Source organism: Acartia tonsa, chromosome 9 (genome assembly GCF_053477335.1).
Source record: "Acartia tonsa isolate MP-2025a chromosome 9, ASM5347733v1, whole genome shotgun sequence".
NCBI lineage: Eukaryota > Metazoa > Arthropoda > Copepoda > Calanoida > Acartiidae > Acartia > Acartia tonsa.
In genome coordinates, this window is record NC_137268.1 from 50,034,073 (window position 1) to 50,053,810 (window position 19,738).

At 30.1% G+C, this 19,738-nt stretch overlaps 3 protein-coding genes across 4 annotated transcripts in view; 1 reads left to right on the top strand and 2 right to left on the bottom strand.

Annotated features, from left to right (window-relative positions):
* LOC145329138 (zinc metalloproteinase nas-14-like) overlaps positions 1 to 2,098 on the bottom strand; it is a 53,160-nt gene extending 51,062 nt beyond the window's left edge. The window contains exon 1 of the mRNA XM_080173189.1: positions 2,038 to 2,098. Coding sequence (XP_080029315.1) covers positions 2,038 to 2,093 — 56 coding nt within the window. The 5' untranslated portion in view covers positions 2,094 to 2,098. The remainder of the gene's footprint in view (positions 1 to 2,037) is intronic.
* A 1,572-nt stretch (positions 2,099 to 3,670) lies between these two features.
* On the top strand, positions 3,671 to 14,465 carry LOC145329140 (zinc metalloproteinase nas-1-like). Of its 2 annotated transcripts, none has more exons than XR_013882777.1 (15): positions 3,671 to 3,765; positions 4,273 to 4,317; positions 5,731 to 5,767; positions 6,626 to 6,685; positions 7,066 to 7,127; positions 7,227 to 7,313; positions 7,538 to 7,600; positions 7,801 to 7,855; positions 8,075 to 8,177; positions 8,808 to 8,883; positions 9,560 to 9,621; positions 9,749 to 9,817; positions 10,002 to 10,083; positions 11,094 to 11,258; positions 11,995 to 14,465. XR_013882777.1 is itself a non-coding variant. In XM_080173192.1 (15 exons), exons 1-15 carry the CDS (start codon positions 3,708 to 3,710, stop codon positions 12,083 to 12,085), a joined length of 1,050 nt encoding a protein of 349 aa, XP_080029318.1. In that variant the 5' UTR covers positions 3,671 to 3,707; the 3' UTR covers positions 12,086 to 14,465. The 2 variants fall into 2 exon arrangements, 1 of the variants encoding a protein (XP_080029318.1); XM_080173192.1 differs by having other exon boundaries at positions 11,094 to 11,193.
* Positions 14,466 to 18,071: 3,606 nt separating this feature from the next.
* Plc21C (Phospholipase C at 21C) overlaps positions 18,072 to 19,738 on the bottom strand; it is a 71,937-nt gene continuing 70,270 nt past the window's right edge. Inside the window, exons 35-36 of the mRNA XM_080173190.1 lie at positions 18,602 to 18,739; positions 18,072 to 18,111 (exon numbers count right to left, since the gene is read on the bottom strand). Coding sequence (XP_080029316.1) covers positions 18,082 to 18,111; positions 18,602 to 18,739 — 168 coding nt within the window. The 3' untranslated portion in view covers positions 18,072 to 18,081. The remainder of the gene's footprint in view (positions 18,112 to 18,601; positions 18,740 to 19,738) is intronic.

Sequence of the window (19,738 nt, forward strand, 5' to 3'; positions counted from 1 at the left end):
TATTTAAGTAAGGTTTTTGCAACAAAAATGGATGATTTAAGTAAGCAATCAACCCCAAAAATGGCTTACTTAAATCATCCATTTTGGTTGCAAAATCCTTACTTAAATAAGCCATTTTTGGGGTTGATTGCTTACTTAAATCATCCATTTTTGCTACAAAATCCTTACTTAAATAAGCCATTTTTGGGGTTGATTGCTTACTTAAATCATCCATTTTTGCTACAAAATCCTTACTTAAATAAGCCATTTTTGGGGTTGATTGCTTACTTAAATCATCCATTTTGGTTGCAAAATCCTTACTTAAATAAGCCATTTTTGGGGTTGATTGCTTACTTAAATCATCCATTTTTGTTGCAAAAACCTTACTTAAATAAGCCATTTCTGGGGTTGATTACTTACTTAAATCATCCATTTTGGTTGCAAAAACCTTACTTAAATAAGCCATTTTTGGGGTTGATTGCTTACTTAAATCATCCATTTTTGCTACAAAATCCTTACTTAAATAAGCCATTTTTGGGGTTGATTACTTACTTAAATCATCCATTTTAGTTGCAAAGTCATTACTTAAATAAGTAATCAACCCCAAAAATGGCTTATTTAAGTAAGAATTTTGCAACAAAAATGGATGATTTAAGTAAGTAATCAACCCCAAAAATGGCTTTCTTAAGTAAGGGTTTTGCAGCAAAAATGGAGGATTTAAGTAAGCAATCAACCTTAAAAATGGCTTGTTTAAGTAAGGATTTTGTAGCAAAAATGGAAGATATAAGTAGGACATTAATCACAAAAATTGCTTGTTTAAGTAAGGATTTTGTAGCAAAAATGGAAGATATAAGTAGAACATTAATCACAAAAATGGCTTGTTTAAGTAATCAATCAACTACAAATATAGCCTAAATGGCTGAGAAGGGATTAAATTTTGAGGAAAAATAATCCGGATTAAAATCTTAATCTATAAGACATTTACCTCAAAAGCGTCCGATTTTGCTGATTCTTATCAGCCACCCTTATTTTTGGGGTTTTTTAGGGGTTTATAGGGCAATAATAGTTCTTCAAGTAAGCAATTAACCTACGAAAATGGCTCGTTAGTCCGACATGTCCGATTTAAGTAAGCCACTTTTGTTGTAAAGTGCGGACTTTTCCGATGTGAGCACGTCCTACTTAAATCTGACAAAAATGCTTATATAAGCACAAAAAAAGGTAAATTGCTGAGACAGAGATTACTAGGGTATCTATAATACAAAGTAGAACGATGTCTGTCTGTCCATCTGTCTGTCCGTCTGAAGCTTAAGATCTCGGTAACCGCTGAACCGAATGGGCTCTACTCTTTAGGGAATATACCTACTGGTCCTGTGGTGGTTTTAAGCTATTATCTTGGGGGGTGGGACACCCCCAACCCCCCCAAAAACAAAAAAATCCCCCCCCATATTTTTTTTTTTTTTTTTGTTTTTTTTACAAATTTCACGAATTTTATGAATTTTACGAATTTTACGAATTTTACGAAATTTACGAAATTTACGAATTTTACGAATTTTACAAAATTTGCGAATTTTACAAAATTTACGAATTTTACAAAATTTACGAATTTTACAAAATTTACGAATTTTACAAAATTTACGAATTTTACAAAATTTACGAATTTTACGAATTTTGCGAATTTAATCGCAAAATGTTTTCCTGCTGGGTAGGTGCGAAAATTTGTGATCCGTTCTGCTGGGTAAGTAATAGAAGATGTAATTATACCTCTTGGGGCAAAGCCCCTAGAGGCTAGGGGCGAAGCCACTAGTAACATATATTTCATGTATATCCTGGTTCTGAACTGTTTTAATGTAGTGGAACTATAGGTAAGGTCTTTTGATTTTGGGCAGTGGTAAAAATCTTGATAGCGGACGTAAAAATGCGCGCAATGCATGCCGATATTTGGGGGGGGGGGGGGGGGGTATTTACGTCCTTGGATCAGAGGTTACCTAGATCTCAAGGTTTAGACAGAAGACGGATGTTTTTTTTTATTATTTAATTCATAATGTATATAGGTATTACCTTACAAAGCTGGATTTGCCATATGCCATTAGAAGAAATATAAAAAGCATGCGCATTATTTCGGACTGAAAACAGTTTTAAGAAGTACCATAAGATAATGTCATGAAAAAGCCTTATAAATAAAGTATATCTATTAATCTAAGAAATCATAATATCATTTAACAATGCATAATAGTTAAACCAGATATAACTTTATGTATAAATGTATGTATAAATCAAATTAATGATCTTTACATTTCATAACTAAAATAGCAACTGAATCATTTGGGGTAAAAGAAATTTATCAACTAGGAAAAACATAAACACAATAACAATATGAGGTGGGTTCTTAAAGAAATTAATTTTGAGAATTGGTAATTATATATAAAAATTTAAAATCTTTAAAAATTGTAAAATATCTCAGTTAATAATCCTTCATAATAATACAGTATTATTTTTTTTTAAATATTCAAAATGTATTTATTATTTTTTTAAAGAACCAACGTCTAATGTATCAGATAGAGGGATATAAATCTCATTTATTTTATTTGTCTACTGTGTTATGCAGTCGATTGATACACAGACTAAAAGATGTAAACTTGACGGCTTTTTTTGATAAAACAAGGATGACAATATGCATAAAAGCGAAGCCCTGTAACGGTAGGAGAAACGAATAATGTAGAGTGTCAGAACTGATTAAGTAGAATATTAATGCATAAGTCTAAACAAAATTTTAAGCAAATTTGTTGCAAAACTTCTTAAATAGAGTATAATGTTTAAGGACATACTTACAATTTTTTAAAGCGCGATTTCACGCATTTTTGTTCATGTGAATGTGTTTTGTTTATCTTTGTTTATTTTTGTCTGTGTTGTGACCGTTTTCGGTCTTGTTTTTAATAAAATGTAAAAATCTAATTTATTGCAATGAATTAGCTGTAACAAAGTATCTCTTCTGAGACAAATATCTAAACACATGTGAATGCAAAATATATCTGAACAATGATGGTAATATCCATAAAAGCAAAGCTATGAAACGGCAGGACAAACGAACGTTAACACTTGTAGAGTGTCAGAACTGAATAATCAGAATATGAATTTCTAAAGTCGAAACAAAAGTGTAAACAAATTTGTTGAAAACTGCTAAATACAGAATATTGTATAGGGAAATACTGGCATTTTAGGACTTGATTATAAAGATGCCTAGCTTATAACATTGTACTTTGTTGTTATAGAAATCAGTATTCCAAAAATCTAATCAATCGGATAATTTTATTAAATAAAAATTCCTTGTTAAAAGTTAAAAATCAACATGTTTAAAATGGATATTCAAGTTTATTAATAAAACTTGAATCTTGTTTACAAATAATATATATTATTTTTAACATGTTGATAGATATTTGAACACAGAGAAGCAAATATTTAAAGCAGAGTTTAAATCATTTAGTTTATCAAGAATCTGTTTACATTGCTAGTTATTATTTTTTGTGTTATCATAAAACAAGAATGAAAACTTTATAAAATAGTTTTAATGTTAAAGTTGTCTTTTGTTTTTAATGTAAATTTTTTTAATTCAATTTCGCAGATGATCAAATGAAAGTGAAGCTTAACAAATCAGAAAGTCATTTTGGAAACCTTTGAGTGACTGACTCTAAATCAAAATTTAATCTATTTGTACTTTTAGATCCTATATAATGAATTTACCCACAAAAGGTTTGTGGGTAAGCTTCCTTTTTGTTCTTTTGTATCAAGGTAGGTATCAATATGAAAAGATGATGTATTGTAACCCACTTTGTCTGCCTGTCCGATCGTTTGTCTGTTCATATGACTAAGGAAAAACATTATTTTTTTTTCTCAATTTAGCAAATGATCTCACAAATTATTGAGCCAATATATTTATCTTATACATTTAAGCTTTTCAAAGGTCTAGGAAAGGTTTACAGCTATTTGAAGGTCATTGTAGAATGAAGCAGGTCCATTGTCTCCCAAAAATGATGAACTACAAAAAATTTGGACTAGCCAAAATCAAATGATCCACGCGGAATCTTAGCATAAAAAAAATTGCTTACACCTTTTTGTTTACTTCAATATAACTTTTGTGTATATTTCAGATTATTTGTAGGCCTACTTTAATTAGTTAAAATGATTTTGGAAAACGATATTTACATAATTTATGGGCATTGTTCTTACTTTTCTTTTGGAAATAATAAATTTTATTTTTTGTAATTTGCATCAAATCCAATTTTTATTGCATTTCAGGAACTAGTGTTCTGGCTGACAAACAACAACCTAAGCAAACTCCAGGTAACTTTTCAAAGATTATAACATTGCCAGGAAAATCATGTCACCATTATTATTGTAATTATAAGAGAATTTAGTGTTTAGAAAAGATGATTTAAATTTCTAGATTTATCATTAAGAACGTTCAATGGTAAAAAGGTCACTAGCCCCCCCCCCCCCCCCCCTTAATGAAGTGGGCATCCCTAAAATTCTTAAACCCCCCCCCCCCTCCCCCAAACAAAACAGCTTGGACGTCCTTGTTTCTCATATTGTTTATAGTTACCAGAAAGTCCAATATCTTTATTTTTTAACTATTTTGACGATAAATCACTGATAAAAAACATTAAACATCTTTAAAAATTAGATAATATGATAATGTATAAATATATTTTTTATACAGAATGTCAATACGTTAATTTAAAACATAATGATTTTTAACTTATTGGCAACAATTTTCTAATCTTCCTATTCATCTTATTTTTTATCTCTATAAGCTAATATAGCTAGTATAACCTTAAAGATTGTACTGTATTTTAAGCAGTGTTGCAACAAATTACAAATTCGGCACAACATTTTTACAAATTTTTAATGTTAGTTTGTCCTACCGTTCCAATGCTTTGCTTTTATGAATGAAATTAATTCTTATTTATTACTTTATATGTTACTAGTGGCTACGCCCCTAGAGGCCCTTAGAGGCACTTGAGGAGGGGAGAGTCGAATTTGATAACCTAATTTATAATTATAGATTTGAAAATATTAAGTAAATATTTTATTTTCGGGGGGGGGGGGGGACGGAAAATATTTTTTTTTGAAGGAGGGGGGGCCTCCCCAATTTTTATCTTTAAATGAGAACCCGATCGGTTCAGCGGTTAGCGGTTAGGTACAAACACACGAACAAACAAATACACAGACAAACAGACATCCTGTTACTTTATAACATTAATTTTATTTTCCAGACAAAATCTGTCAAAATTATATTTTTGTTTATTTTCATAAGATCATTATTTTTATACACCACACATGTTTATTTTAACTTGTTGCCTAATATACTTGATTTTGTAGCTTTTCTATAATTTAATAAACTGTTTTGTCTAAACTTTTTTGTTAGTAAAATATTTACTATGTCTTTAAGGTAACCCTATTCCGGGGGGCGTTGGGAGTTAAACGCCCCCGTGCTATCTCGGAAAATGTAAGAAAGAGATATCAAGGCACAGCCATAAGCATAGGATTTAATTTTACCATTGTGGTACCGTTATTTACCGTTAAAAACCGCGACAACAATTGAAAGCTTGAGACGGTAAAATAAAAGCACATTTTTACATACTTTCAACTGCAATATTAAAACGACAAAATTACTACAGCGGGAAATCGGAGGGGTTACATTCCCCATTAATATTCCATAAAGAGGTGTCCTAACTTTTGTGATTTTTTTAATAGGTTTGATTGGGGATGAAGAAGCCTTTTCATTTGCAGTGTAAGTATAAATAGGAGTAAATATACAATTACTTGGTTTATGTTAGATTCATCTTAAAGTGGTATTATATTCAAATTAAAATTCTATTAAGTTTACACCTCAAATCCTTAAACACGGCAATTGAATCGAGATATACTTGCATATTTACCACTATGCTAAACTTGTAGAATAAAAATTGTCTAGAGTATAAAGGGAAAAGTAGGTTGCGGGTAAAATCCGTAAAGGTGTGTGTTTTTTAATAAAACCTTAAAAGCTTTGCTAATGTCAAGCTGAAATAATTTTTTAAAATATAATACATAGAATTACCATGGACAACTAAATAATGTTTTAAAAATGGATATCTTTGAAATAATTGACATTATTTGTAATTTTTGAAACTCTTTCAAATAATTTTTTAATAATTGTCAATTTTGTTATTATTGTCAGTTTGACATTAGCGAAGCATTCAATGATTTTTTCGATTATCTAAAAAAAAATTTATTTGTCTATAGTTCTCTTTAATAAAGAATACACATACGTATTGAATATTATCATTCTACTACTGTTTTTAAGCCTTAAAACATACACCTTTAACCTTTACGGATTTTACCCGCAACCTACTTTTCCCTTTATTAAAAATAGGTTATACTACATTATTAAAAGTGAACTTCTAATTACTGGCTACAAACTAACATAACCAACATTTAATTAAATAACTATTTTGGGGGAGGTTACCACCACCTTCCCAAAAGAAATCGCCCCTAGAAAAAAACTACACCCCCCCACCCCCGAAATTTTTTAAAAACTGAAATAAAAATCTTTTTTACTATTTTTTGGGGCGAAGCCGCTAGTGTTTTATAATCTATGTTATTATTTTAGGGATCCTGCATTATTGTGGCCTCGTGGAATTGTTTACTATGAAATTGATTCAAAATTTAGGTAAACTATTTATAATTCTAAACAAAATTGTCCTAATTAGTTCTAGATGCCATTTTCTTGAGGAGAAATCAATTTTGCTGTTCACTTAAACTCTTGTAGGGTTCTCTCATAGCGAATGTATCTTAGAAACTAAGATATATCAAGACAAACTCAAAGAAAAAGTTGTTCATTTTTCAAATTCAGAAACATTGAAATTCATCCTGATTGAATTATAAAACTATAGTGAATTTATGATCAAATACATTATGTTCCCTAAAAAAAAATTAGGGTTTATAGGCATTATTAAACTGAATCAACAGAGATTTGAAGACTAAAGTTTTAAAAAAAGCTTTTTCGAGTCATATTGTACATAGTTTTCATTTACCATTTTAATTTCAAAGCAAAGAGCAGAAAATGGCTATTGGAAAATCTATGAACTACATAATTTCAAACCTTCATCCAGGTAAACTCTTTATTTTTATCTTTTTCTATTATTGTGCCATTATATACTATATATTTTTATACATTATATTTTAAGAAATAGTATCTTTATTGAATTCAGGATGTATTCAGTTTAGACCTAGAAAACCTTCTGATATGTTTTATGTGTATATTCAACCACACGATAGTGAATGCAAATCAACTATAGGTATGTTGCTATTCTTAGATCCCAGCTTCTTTAATGTTTAACTAATAAAGTAATCAAAAATTAAATACTAAAACTTCTTGGTTTCTTTACACTGCCTTTGATTGATTACAATATTAATTAGTTTATATTCTTATTTTAGCTTATGAAAACCATTTAGGACTAAAACTTTTTTTTAATTGCTTATCACCCAACAAATGTAACAATTAAACAATAATTTATATTAGGTCGTAAAATCCAATCTAGAATGTCAACATTGTATCTTGGTGATGATTGCTTTGAAAGTCCAGGTAAGAATAATATTGTTTTTAATTTGAGTGGTGGGATTTCTTTCAACTGAGCTATTTTTATTGGTAGAAATTTGGCTAATATTATTATTCTATGTCACTGTAATAGGACGATCAAAAACAGATTCCTTCGGATGATAATTTGTTAATCAAAATAAAATTAAAGAAATTTTTTTTTCTTCTATATACACTTTTATACCTAGGAACTGTGCTACATGAATTAATTCACACACTAGGAGCAGCACATGAACATATCAGGTTTTATTTATTTCAAACTTTATTATATCTTTTCAAGAGGTGTTTACACCACATCTCAAATTATTACATTAAAGAAAGCTCTGAGATTGGGTAAAATGATTTATGTACAAGGATTTATGACTTGACTTTGCAGCTTTTAAAAAGAAATATTAGAAAAACATCAAAAAAATTTACTGTTTCCATGAGAGAAGAGAAAATTAAATAATTCGTTTTTTTTAGGCCAGATAGAAATCTTTTTGTGGAAGTTGATTGTGATGGAATTGAGAACAGATTTAAAAATGCATTTACTAGGAAAATAAACAGATATGATAAAACTTCATCGGTAAGTAATCTTTTTGACTCAAAGTAGAATGATGGCTTAAATTTGTATGTCTGTCTGTCCATCTAAAGCTTAAGATCTCAGTAACCGCTGAACCGACAAGATTGTGCTTATCAGAATACCAATTTTCTACATTTAAACATAAAGTACGTGTATGACTAAATATATACATATATATTTTATTTTTCTACAACATTCTTTTTTAATCCAAGCTCGCATATTTTCAAATTTCAAATGATCGCCAGCAGGATCAGAATTTTAGAATTTTTTCTTCATAGTTTATGGTGATTTCTATGTATTTGTCTTTCTGTAATGACTAAGAATATTTGTTTATTGATTGGCTAATATACCCTTCGTCAATGAAACTAAACTTATTTCAAATTTAAAAAAGAGTGCAATTCTTAAAAATGGTATTTTTGTTTATATAGAATAGGGGAAGAATGGATGAGTTATCTTTCCATCTTTTATTTCCCTTGACAAAATATTCATTCCCTGCCATGAAAGTGATTAGAATTACTACATTTTTAAAGCTTTTAGCAGGGACATTGTTCTTACCTTTTTACTGTTTTAAACTCAAAATGTTTAAGCCTATTTGCTACAAAACACACTTGGGATATACTTATTTTTGTTTAGACCCCATATGACCTGAGGTCTGTAATGCATTATAGAAAGAAAGAGATTGAATTTGCATCCAAGGACAACAACAATACAGGGAACATCAAATATATGCAAATTATGTTAACAACCTATATTCTGTAAAAAAAAACATCATCTTGAGTAATACCTATAACATTTTTGTTATTAAAGCTTGAGGATTCAAGTTTACTTGTGGCAGTTAGAGCAGTGTATTTCCTGCAGGCATCCTTTAAGCCCATTTTCTGACAAAATCTCAGAATTAAAAGTTTGGGATTATTTTTATTTCAGAAACACAGAAATTTAAATTACAGTTAGTAATATATGAAAAAATAATCAATAATTATAATTAACAAAATTTCTGAGTCCAGCTAGAGCATTGTAAAGTAGTGTAGTGGGGTAGTGGTAAAATAAACTTGTTGCAAAATTCCATAAGTTGGCATCTGTATATAAAATGACTTTTCATAAAAACAGTAGATTAGGTTTTTTCAGGGTTTAAGGCCATTTGAGTGACTGAAATAAGTAAAAGTTTATAAACGATTATTGTTTATGACTTTCAAATTCAAAATGTAAAATTAATCCACATTATGAAAATTACCAAAAAACTATAAATTAGACATAGAAAATTCCATTTACTATATTTTTTAAAGGAAACAAGATGAGATATTATGTTATAGGGTATAAAATATTATGGTATAATATGAAAAGCAAAAATGTTTATATAATCCCTTTAAACTTACTTTGATTGTTACCAGTTTTGAAAGTTAGAGAGGCTTATGCTCATCTCAGTGACCTTTCAGAGGATCCTCCATTGGTAAGCATAATTTCAAAACAATACTTTTTTTCCAGGTGAAAACTTATTATATTAGTGTATCTAGAGGCCTCTAGGGGTGTAGCTGCTACATATATATAGGTATATATATATATCATTCTTTATTAAGGAACTCACAGCAACTGACATTATAGAAATATCTAGGAACTATGATTGTGGATTGAAGCCTGGAATTAAGGTATTTTTTTAATCAGTTGAATTCACTTCCTTTCTGCACATTTGGGCAAATACAGATGAAAGTGATGTTTTAAAAACTAAGTTTAAATTCAATTCACACCTTCAATAGACAATAAAGAGTTAATATTTAAGTTTGCTTAAATTAATTTTACTAAATCACAAAAAGGATTTATCTTACTATTTAGGAAAAGTATGTCAAATATGTAAATGAAATTACAATTGCTCTTCTCAATCACTTGAAAACAAATTGTTTGGAACCTAAAAAAGGTAAGTAATGTTTTTAAATATTTTAGAAAGTAGTAGATTTCCATTCAATAAAACTAATTAGATAAAACCAAAAAAGAGTTTTATTAAATATTTGTATGTAAGATAATAGAGATTAAAGAAATATAGTAAATTGCATTACTAACAAGGATGACAACATCCATAAAAGCGAAGCTCTGAAACGGTAGGACAAACGGACATTAACACTTGTATAATGTCAGAACTGAATAATCAGAATGCTAATGTATAAGAGTCAAAGCAAAATTTAAGTAAATTTGTTAAAAAAAATGCTTGATACAGGATAATGATTATGGACATACTTACATTTTTAGGACTTGATTATAGAGTTGCTTCGCTTATAATATTGTACTTTGTTGTCCCAGGAATCAGTATACCAAAAATCAGACCAATCGGATAATTAGGTCACATACAAAATTGTTGTTAAAAATATAAAAAAAATCAACATGTTTAAAATGGACGTACGGACATTCTGGTAATGATTATAGAGTTGCTACGCTTTCTAACTCGTACCTACCTATTACAGGAATCACCATGCAAAATTTGAAATCTAAAGGACAATTCTAACATGCCTAAATTAACGAAAAAAGCTATTTAAAAAAGTAAAAAAAATCAACATGTTTAAAATGGACGTACGAACATTTTGGTAATGATTATAGAGTTGCTACGCTTTCTAAATCGTACCTAACTACTAAAGGAATCACCATGCAAAATTTGAAATCGATAGGACAATTCTAACATGTCTAAATTAACGAAAAAAGCTATCCGTTACGGACGGACGGACGGACGTACGGACGGACGGACGGACGGACGGACCGACCCTAATTATAGAAAAGCTTCGCTTTTAAAAATCATTTGATTAGAAACCTTGTACATGTCCACATACATATCTATTAAGATCAGAAGGCAAAAGCAAATCTATATTAATTCCTTTTTATAAATAATGAACAAGACAAAGCAAAAGATTTGAAAATTAATCTTTTCTCTAATTTTAGATGATGATCATGCTTGCTATGGTGGTTATGATGTAGCCAGTAAATATGTTGATGAATGGAAGAAGTATGATGACAAGAGTAATGATTATCAAACTGCTAAGTAAGTAAATATGTTGATGAATGGAAGAAGTATGATGACAAGAGTACTGATTATCAAACTGCTAAGTATTTATCTTTACAATAATAATACATTTCACTGTGGGCTAGAATTAAATCAAGACAAAAGTAAGTGCCGAGCCCTGGGACCTGTGCATGGTGAAAATAGACATAAAACCATGATGATTCCAGGTAAAACCAAAATATTTCAGCGAGAGCTTTTTGAGAAAATTAGATTTGAAAATTTCAAGTTCAATTTTCACCCCCTAGGAGTTGCCGCATAATCATGACATGAAAAGCAAATATTATTTATTTTAAATTTTGATCAACTTTGCTTTCATAAAGTTCTTCATAAAACCACTTCTGAAGGGAGTTAATAAATGGCCATTTTTATCACTTGCTTTGCAAAGGTCACGAAAATTCAGCCTAAAATAAATCATATATAGAGAGATTTTAAGAAGAACTTCATAAAAGCAAAGTTGTTCAAAATTTAAAATAAATAATATTTGCTTTTCTTGACATGATTATGCGGCAACTCCTAGGGGGTGAAAATTGAACTTGAAATTTTAAAATCTAATTTTCTCAAAAAGCCCCCGCTGAAATATTTTGTTTTTACCTGGAAACATCATGGTTTTAAATCTATTTTCACCATACATAGGTCCCAGGGCTCGGCACTTACTTTTGTCTTGATTTAATTCTAGCCCACAGTGATTTTCATTGAAATTTTTGCAAACTTGAAATCTTTTTACTAATAATAATAATGAAAAGTTTTCCAGTTTAAAGTTTTTATAAAGTTCTTGTCTAGGAAAATGCTTGCTGAAATCTTCAATGATGTTGACCAAATCCAAAGCAACATCATGTTTACTGAAGAAATAGATTTTAATGATTGCCCATAAACAATCATTTAATTGTGATTGATAATTATTAAAAAAATTTGCAATATTGTATAAAATTGTGAGCAAGCTTCCAGTCAAATGCGCTTATTAAGTCTAACTGTTCTTAATGTTAACCAAACGCATAGTATGATTAAACGCATATTTAATATACTAATTATAGTGACTTTAACTGTAATCTTACTCACAATATTATGCAATATTGTGAAAGCTACTATTACCTTAGTATGTTGGCAAATTTGAGAAATATTCTTAACTAAATAAAGATAATTTAGCTGAAATTTTTAAAGGATAATACATCCTAGATTTTTGCTGGCATCCTGGCGGGCATAGGATGCCAGCAAACCGGGCAGGGTCATCCAGGTAAAAAGCAAAAATATTTTTTTGACTTAAACACAGCATTTTATCTTACCAAAATACTAAAATATCCTCTTTAACTAAATCCTGATATGAAATATTCATAGGTGTTCAAGTCAATTTCAGGTTACAGGTATGATCCTGCAGGTCCTGATCCTCCAGAAATATAAAAAAAACTTCTAAAAGGTGCGACAAGTACTGTTAGGGGTTAAAAATAAGAATATTTACCCACATAAATATTTTGGGCCTCTAAGGGCGTGACCTCTAGTTTCTTACAAAGAACAATTAACCTTACATTCCCCCCAAAATTGATGTAATTATTCTTATTTTTAACTCAGCATTATGATTCTACAGATGTCAGAGTATATGTTTGATATACCATTTAAAAATGGTTTAAAAAACAGATTAACACGTACCTCTTGAATGAAGTAAATTCATCCTTTATGTAGAAAAAAATATTAGTTCAAATTTTGGATGTTGGGTCTACATGTGCCAGCGGTCTTTCAGCAGTTGGAGCATTGTATTTCCTGCAGAGGATATTGGTTCACAGTAAACACCGCCGGTCATCTAGAATGAAATATTATTATTTAAACTTTGGGTACTTGATTGAATTTTGATTGGTTGGTTCCAAGCTATTGTATACAGACTTTTCAACCAATTATTTTGAATTTTAATCTACGGAAAGGGTAATTACGTTATGAATTAATCTATAGTCTATTTATCCTTTATAACTAATTTAAGTAAGATTGTTTTATTTGTAGTAATAGAAATTCTCATTGTATTTTTCTTTACTTTTAGGTTAGTTGTTTGTTTAACTCTAAATTACACAAATGCTATTTTCCCTTAGATTCTAAAAAGCCTTGCCTTGGATGGCTGAAAAGCTGGTGGCAGACATAGATATATAAACAAAGCATTTGATCAATCAATGTAAACACCTATAAATATTAAATTAATGTTGATATCCTTATTTATTTCAATCAAAATGAACGATAAATGTAAAGGGCCTAAACTTGTTACTTACAGGATCGTATTATAGACAGCTTTCTGCAGATATTAATTTAAATGAAACGTATGTAAAATATGATGAAATTGTACTCAAATAAAACAAAATATTAAGACGAATAAGTAAAACTAAGTGTAAGAAGAAAATTTATTCATATTTTAATTTTATGTATAATAATAATAATTATATGATTAATACTTTAAATGTATTTTTATATATAAAACGGATTGGCAAAATTACAATAAGGTCGCAAATCATGTAGTAGATTTGTTGTCTTTAATTTTTATACTTTTACAACTTTATAATAATATTTTTTACATTAGAGATATTTCATGAAGAAAAAAAACTTTTTTTCCTGCTTATTGTTAATTTTTAAAATATGCAAGATAGTTTTCATTGTATGCAAAATAAACCTCAAAATGTTTAAATTATTAAATTTTAAAATCAATTTGTTTTTTATAAATTAATATTGTGTTAAAGAGTCGAATGTAAAAGTGAAAATAAAAATATAATAAACTATCCAGAAAAGGGGGATAAGGCTAATGGAAGAAAATTGACTCTAAAACCGCGATATTCAAACTTAGTTTTTATCTTCAGAAAATAATAAAACTCAATATTTTTAGGTAAAAAATATGTGGTTGGGGGATAAAAAATGTAAAAATTAAGAGAACTGAAAACATTTTCTTCCATTTTCTCCCCTCCTTGGTGTAAAAAAAACTAAAAGAATATGCACATGCAAGATGGGGTATAAAATGAATAAAATTAAGAGTCTAAATATTTTTCCATTTTTCCCCTTCCTTGCTGGAAAAAACTAGGAGAGGGAAAAAAATTTGCAACAGTGCAGGGGAAAAAAGTTAATCTTGTGCAGAATATACACCCCTGCTGATAATTGGGGAAGATAGTATTCATTTCTCCTCCATTGTCCAATCTCTGAATCCTCAATACAATAAACCCGAAAATAATAGTTATTCATCGCATCGTATTATAGGCAGCTTTCCGTGGATATTAAAATAAAAACTGATATTAATATAAAGATTTCTACTTTAATATTCGAAGAAAACTGGCTATAACACGATACATGATATTTCGGTATGACTTAGAACCGGTTCTAATATAGCGGATATTGATCAGTTTCGAAGCCATACAGAAAACTAATGAAATGTTATAACAATATGGCACTTGGTTAATGTTATGTTGGATATAAACAACTTCAGAACAAAGGTTAATTATATTTTCACACGCGGTTAGAAAAAAAATACGAGGGGGAGGGGGGATGTTTTCTGTTAAACTAATGAACATAACAAACAAAATTCAGGAAAAGAATACTTAAAAACGTAGGTAATCCTTTTTAAAAGTAACATGATGTCTATGAGACACACAGCTCTGTTTGTACCCAAGGATCTCGCTAACCGATGGACCGATTTGGTTCTCCTTTACAATAAAGCTTTTCAAAAGTCCTGGGAAGGTTGATAACTATTCTGGTGGAGGGTACCACAACCCTCCCAAGAGAAATCGTCAAAATAACTCACTGTACTTCCCTTATAAGGATGCTTAAATTTTTTCTATCCAAAAATTACAATTAAAAGTGGGGGGTGGGGGGGACTTCAGATTTGGATTTTCATATTTGTTTAACAGAAAACATTACTGTCTCTCAAAATATAAAAAAGTATTCACTTACAAATTAAACTAATAAAAATCAACAATAAAATCAAAATGCCCCATAAATGGCACGTATTGGATTTATACGGTTTTTTTTTGTGCTATAATAATTATTTTAAAGGGAGAGATTAATACAAATATCTCGTATATTAAGTGTTCTTCATACTATAATTACGAGGCCTATTAATCAATCCACCCTTTATGTATCTCAATCAAATATAAACTACCAAATGTTAAAATACTGAAAAATACACTATAACAAAACTGTAATAATATTATCATATTATATAATAAGTAGAAAGCAATAATGGATTAAATACATTAATAGTAAACAGTTTGTGCGTTGTTGTTTCATAGCTAAAATATATAATATACTATAACTCTATAATGTTAAAATGGCTTTAGATGATTTAAATATGTTGTCCTAATAGCTGCCAAAAAATATAATAATGAATGTAGAAATGGTGTTATTAGAGTCTTGTTTTTAAACTTTATTTAGAAATATTGTGTAATTGGTTGAAACGTTTGGACAAAACTTGTTTGTAACCAATCAATCAAAATTAAACAAAAAACACAATTTTTTTTAAAAGGGGGGGGGGCGAAAGTGACACTTTTTGAAACCAAAACTAAATGTCAAAGGAACTGAACTAAAAAAAAGAGTTACAGGTCTGAGATTTTGAATGGCAGTTGCTTTAAAGGGGTAAAATATGGAACTGTGAAGAAACGGCGTCGCAACCGCCGAAAACCGCCGAGAAAAGTCACAAAAAATTTCGGCGGGAAACGGCGGTTTTCGGCGGTTGCGCCGCCGTTTCTTCACAGATCCATATTTTACCCCTATAAAGCAACTGCCATGCAAAATCTCAGACCTGTAACTCTTTTTTTTAGTTCAGTTCCTTTGTTGCTTATAGTTTTGGTTTCAAAAAGTGTCACTTTCGCCCCCCCCCCCTTATATAAATTAGAGCAATATTATCTTTTAATTGCATCTGTAAATTGTTAAATTGTCCAATGGTTTTGAGAATAAACTAAATTGCTGGATTGGTGAATAAAATCGGGGCTCGGCAGCCGCGCGTCTGCGGCCTTTAAACCTCGGGGAAATCAAACTGACAATTATAAAAATCAGCTGGAAGTCTAAATACGACCAAAATACGACAATCTTCCATCCAAACGTGTTAAAACTTGAGGCTTTTTTCGCAGATGACGCGCAGCTGCCGAGCCACGGATAAAATACTAACTTTTATTTGATACTGTATCAAGGTGCATTGTATGATTGTATGAACATAAAACCAGGTAAATCATGATTCAAAATTACATCAGAGCTTAGCATCTACCGCAATTTTTTAAAATCAGCCATTATCATTAATGTCGACTGATTGCAGCTAAACGTCGTAGATAATCGCAAAGCCGCCAAAAAGTTTGTACGCAGCCGTTGCTAAACCGCTTTAAATTGGCGGCTAGTAAAAACGTCCAAGCTTTTTTTTAAGAGTAGGGACTATATTGGTGGTTTAAAAGATTTGAGAGATAATCTTTTGCAAAATTTTGAGAGGGATAAAATGAGGGGTTTCAAAGTTTAAGAGGATAATGAAAGTCTCAGGCGGCAAAGGCTCTGATTTATAGAACATAAAATTTTATTATATAAAAAAGGGATAGTTTCACAAAATGCATTTTACCTAGGTATATATAGTATTTTTTCCTATATTTTTATCTACCTACATTTTTACAGCAAATAATCAAAAGTAGTTTTCAAAATATAGATTCCTCCTTACATAATAAAATTACCTATGTAAAATGCAATTTATGAAATTATCCCTCTCTATTTAACTAATAAGAAATAAGATAATACAATTTGCCCCAAAATTAGTGAAAATAGATTAAGAAGATCTAGAAACATACTCTGTAAATCAGCCAATAGCATAACTAGGAAGGAACAATCTAGCCATTTTATTAGTTAAGAAGTGTTAATTAGATTTTTGTATGAAAGGGCAGTTATTTTTTCATTTAATAGCATAATCAGTAAGCTATGATTGATTAGTCATATTTCTCAGAAATAAAGCTTGCTTAATAACTATAAATTAAAAGGTGTTCATCTATTAAGAGTCCCTTTTGTAGTTTAACGGATTATAGGGCGACATTGACCATCTAGATCTTCTATATCTATTAAAATTTTTAATTAATCATGGGTTTTAGTTCTAACCCTTAAATTTAACAAAAAATCAATAAAACAAATATAAATATAAACAAAACTTTTATAAACAAAAATGGCAATAACTCTATGTACTAATATTTGTAATATATATGTCTTTGATTTTTTTATGTTTTAATATAACTATATTGATTTATACAATAGGACAAACAAAAAAGTTTTAATTAAAAGCAAGTACTTTTAAAATACATCACTCCTAATTAATTTAAATATTTGTCCCAAAATACAATTTATTTTATAATTATGATTAAGCAACAAAATAAAGGAATGCCTTGGCTATAATTGTGCATTATCTAGTTGATTATTATTATGCTTCAGTTTATGCAACAGAGCTATCAAGTATGGGATCTTGTTCAGTTTTCGGTAAAATGTTCCTGGTAACGATTATCTCAAAAAATCCAAGCATTTTAAGTGATGCAAGCTGCCAAACGGCTGAACATGCACACAAGTCATAATATGTAAGACGCCCTATAAATAATCTGGAATAGCCAGAATCCAATGATGTTCAGTATTTTTCGCGCATTTATGTGCGCTGCGATATAACTGTGCATTATTGAGTAATGACATTGATTTTTGGGGATAATCGTTACCAGGAACATTTTAACCATAAACTGCACTAGATCCGTTACATGCATAAGCTTCTCTGAAAGGTTCAAGGTACAACATGACATAATAGCATAACAGGTTTTTAAAGGAATGCTTTTGAGCTTGTTTTTTATGGATAAATTGTTTGTTTGAATTTAGTTGTGCTTCTCTAGACATTTTTGTTCTTGTGTTTGTTCACAATTTTGTACTTGCGCCACTGCTAACCTAAATCAAAAAAAGTTTTTGTTAGTTGAATTATACCTAAATATTATTACTTAGGTCCTATCAAGGACGTCCAAGCTGTAATTTTTTTTTGAGGGATGGAGGAATAAAATGAGGGTTTTCTATAGTTTGGGGTAAGGGGGGGGGGAGTGTTATGTATTTCAAAAAACTTTAGGAAGGATAAAATTAAACACCCCCGCCCCCTTGAGACCTATACATAATTGATAATTTGGATCTAACAAAACTGGTTTTGATCTTAGAATTTTTTATTTTACTATCTGCGGAAGGCTGTCTATAATTCAATAAAGTCTATAGCTTCGAGATGCCGAAAGCAAGGCCCTAAAATGGTTTTAATCTTGTGATTAGTCATTTTTATATTCGTAGAAAACTGGATTTATACGATGATATACATAATCAGTATGGCTGAGAACTGGTTCTAATCCAACGGATTTTAATCGGTTTCGAAGCGATACGGGAAATAATTTTAATTTACCTTAACAGTGTCCTCCTCAAATAATACATTTACTTGGCTGTACATCTCTTTAATTTCTTCATTCCTGGTGTTGAATAAAGTTTTCAACTCTTGTTCCCTACGTTCTCTCTCCTCTTGCAGCTCTACTTTCCGTCTACCCTAAAAATAAATTTTTAAGTAGGTATTAGAGTAAAAAAATAGAGGGGAAATGGGTTAAATAAATGGATGTTCCCTTCACGAGGACCCTGTGAAAATCAACCAATAGCGGCGGGAATATTAACATAGCCTAGTCGCGTACAAAAGAGCAGAAAGCAATTTACTAGCAAATGAAAAAGGTCTCCAACAGGAGGATTTAAGCAGTTATACATCTATACTATAGATTTATTGTAAATTTAACTTTAATGGCCTAAATAATATTTTTTTTCGGATTTTACTACAGTGTGTATTTAGTAGCGAAGCTACTCTATAACTAACTTTGTCTGTCTGTCCGTCCGTCCGTCTGTAACACTATAGAGAAAATGCAATTTTTTCGGCTGCTATTGAGGATAAGTGGCTAAAATCTCTTTAAAGATTTTCTTCCTCTCTATTTGATTATCTATTCCTCAGGATATCTAGCTAACTACAAATATCTTTCTACTTGGGCCTGTTCAAGCTCCTGTAACGTTTTTTGCCAGTATACATTTCTTACAAGTTTTCCTTCCCATATCTATCTTTCTATCCCAAAGGAAATCTAGCTAGCAATTATCTAACTATCTATCTACCTGAGCTTGTTCAAGCTCCTGTAACGTTTTTTGCCAGTATACATTTCTTACAAGTTTTCCTTCCCATATCTATCTTTCTATCCCAAAGGAAATCTAGCTAGCAATTATCTAACTATCTATCTACCTGAGCTTGTTCAAGCTCCTGTTTTCTGCCAGTATACATTTCTTACAAGTTTTCCATACTATCTATCTATCTTTCTATCCCTAAGGATATCTAGCTTCTATTATCTATCTTTATATCCCATAGGATATCTAGCTAGGTAGTTATTATCTATATATCTTCCTGCGCTTGTTTAAAGCCCTTTTTTCTATAATATATCAATTTATAATTTTTTTCCTCTATCAATTTTTCTAAGTAGTTATTATTATCTATCTATCTATCTATCTATCTCTAAGG

Bases quoted from the DNA above. Each gene is read 5' to 3' on its own strand.
- LOC145329140 (XM_080173192.1), top strand. From the start codon at position 3,708: ATGAATTTACCCACAAAAGGTTTGTGGGTAAGCTTCCTTTTTGTTCTT. The intron at 6,686-7,065 runs GTAAACTATTTA...TTAATTTCAAAG, and splicing joins GAAATTGATTCAAAATTTAG to CAAAGAGCAGAAAATGGCTA. The intron at 11,194-11,994 runs GTAAGTAAATAT...GTTCTTGTCTAG, and splicing joins AATGATTATCAAACTGCTAA to GAAAATGCTTGCTGAAATCT.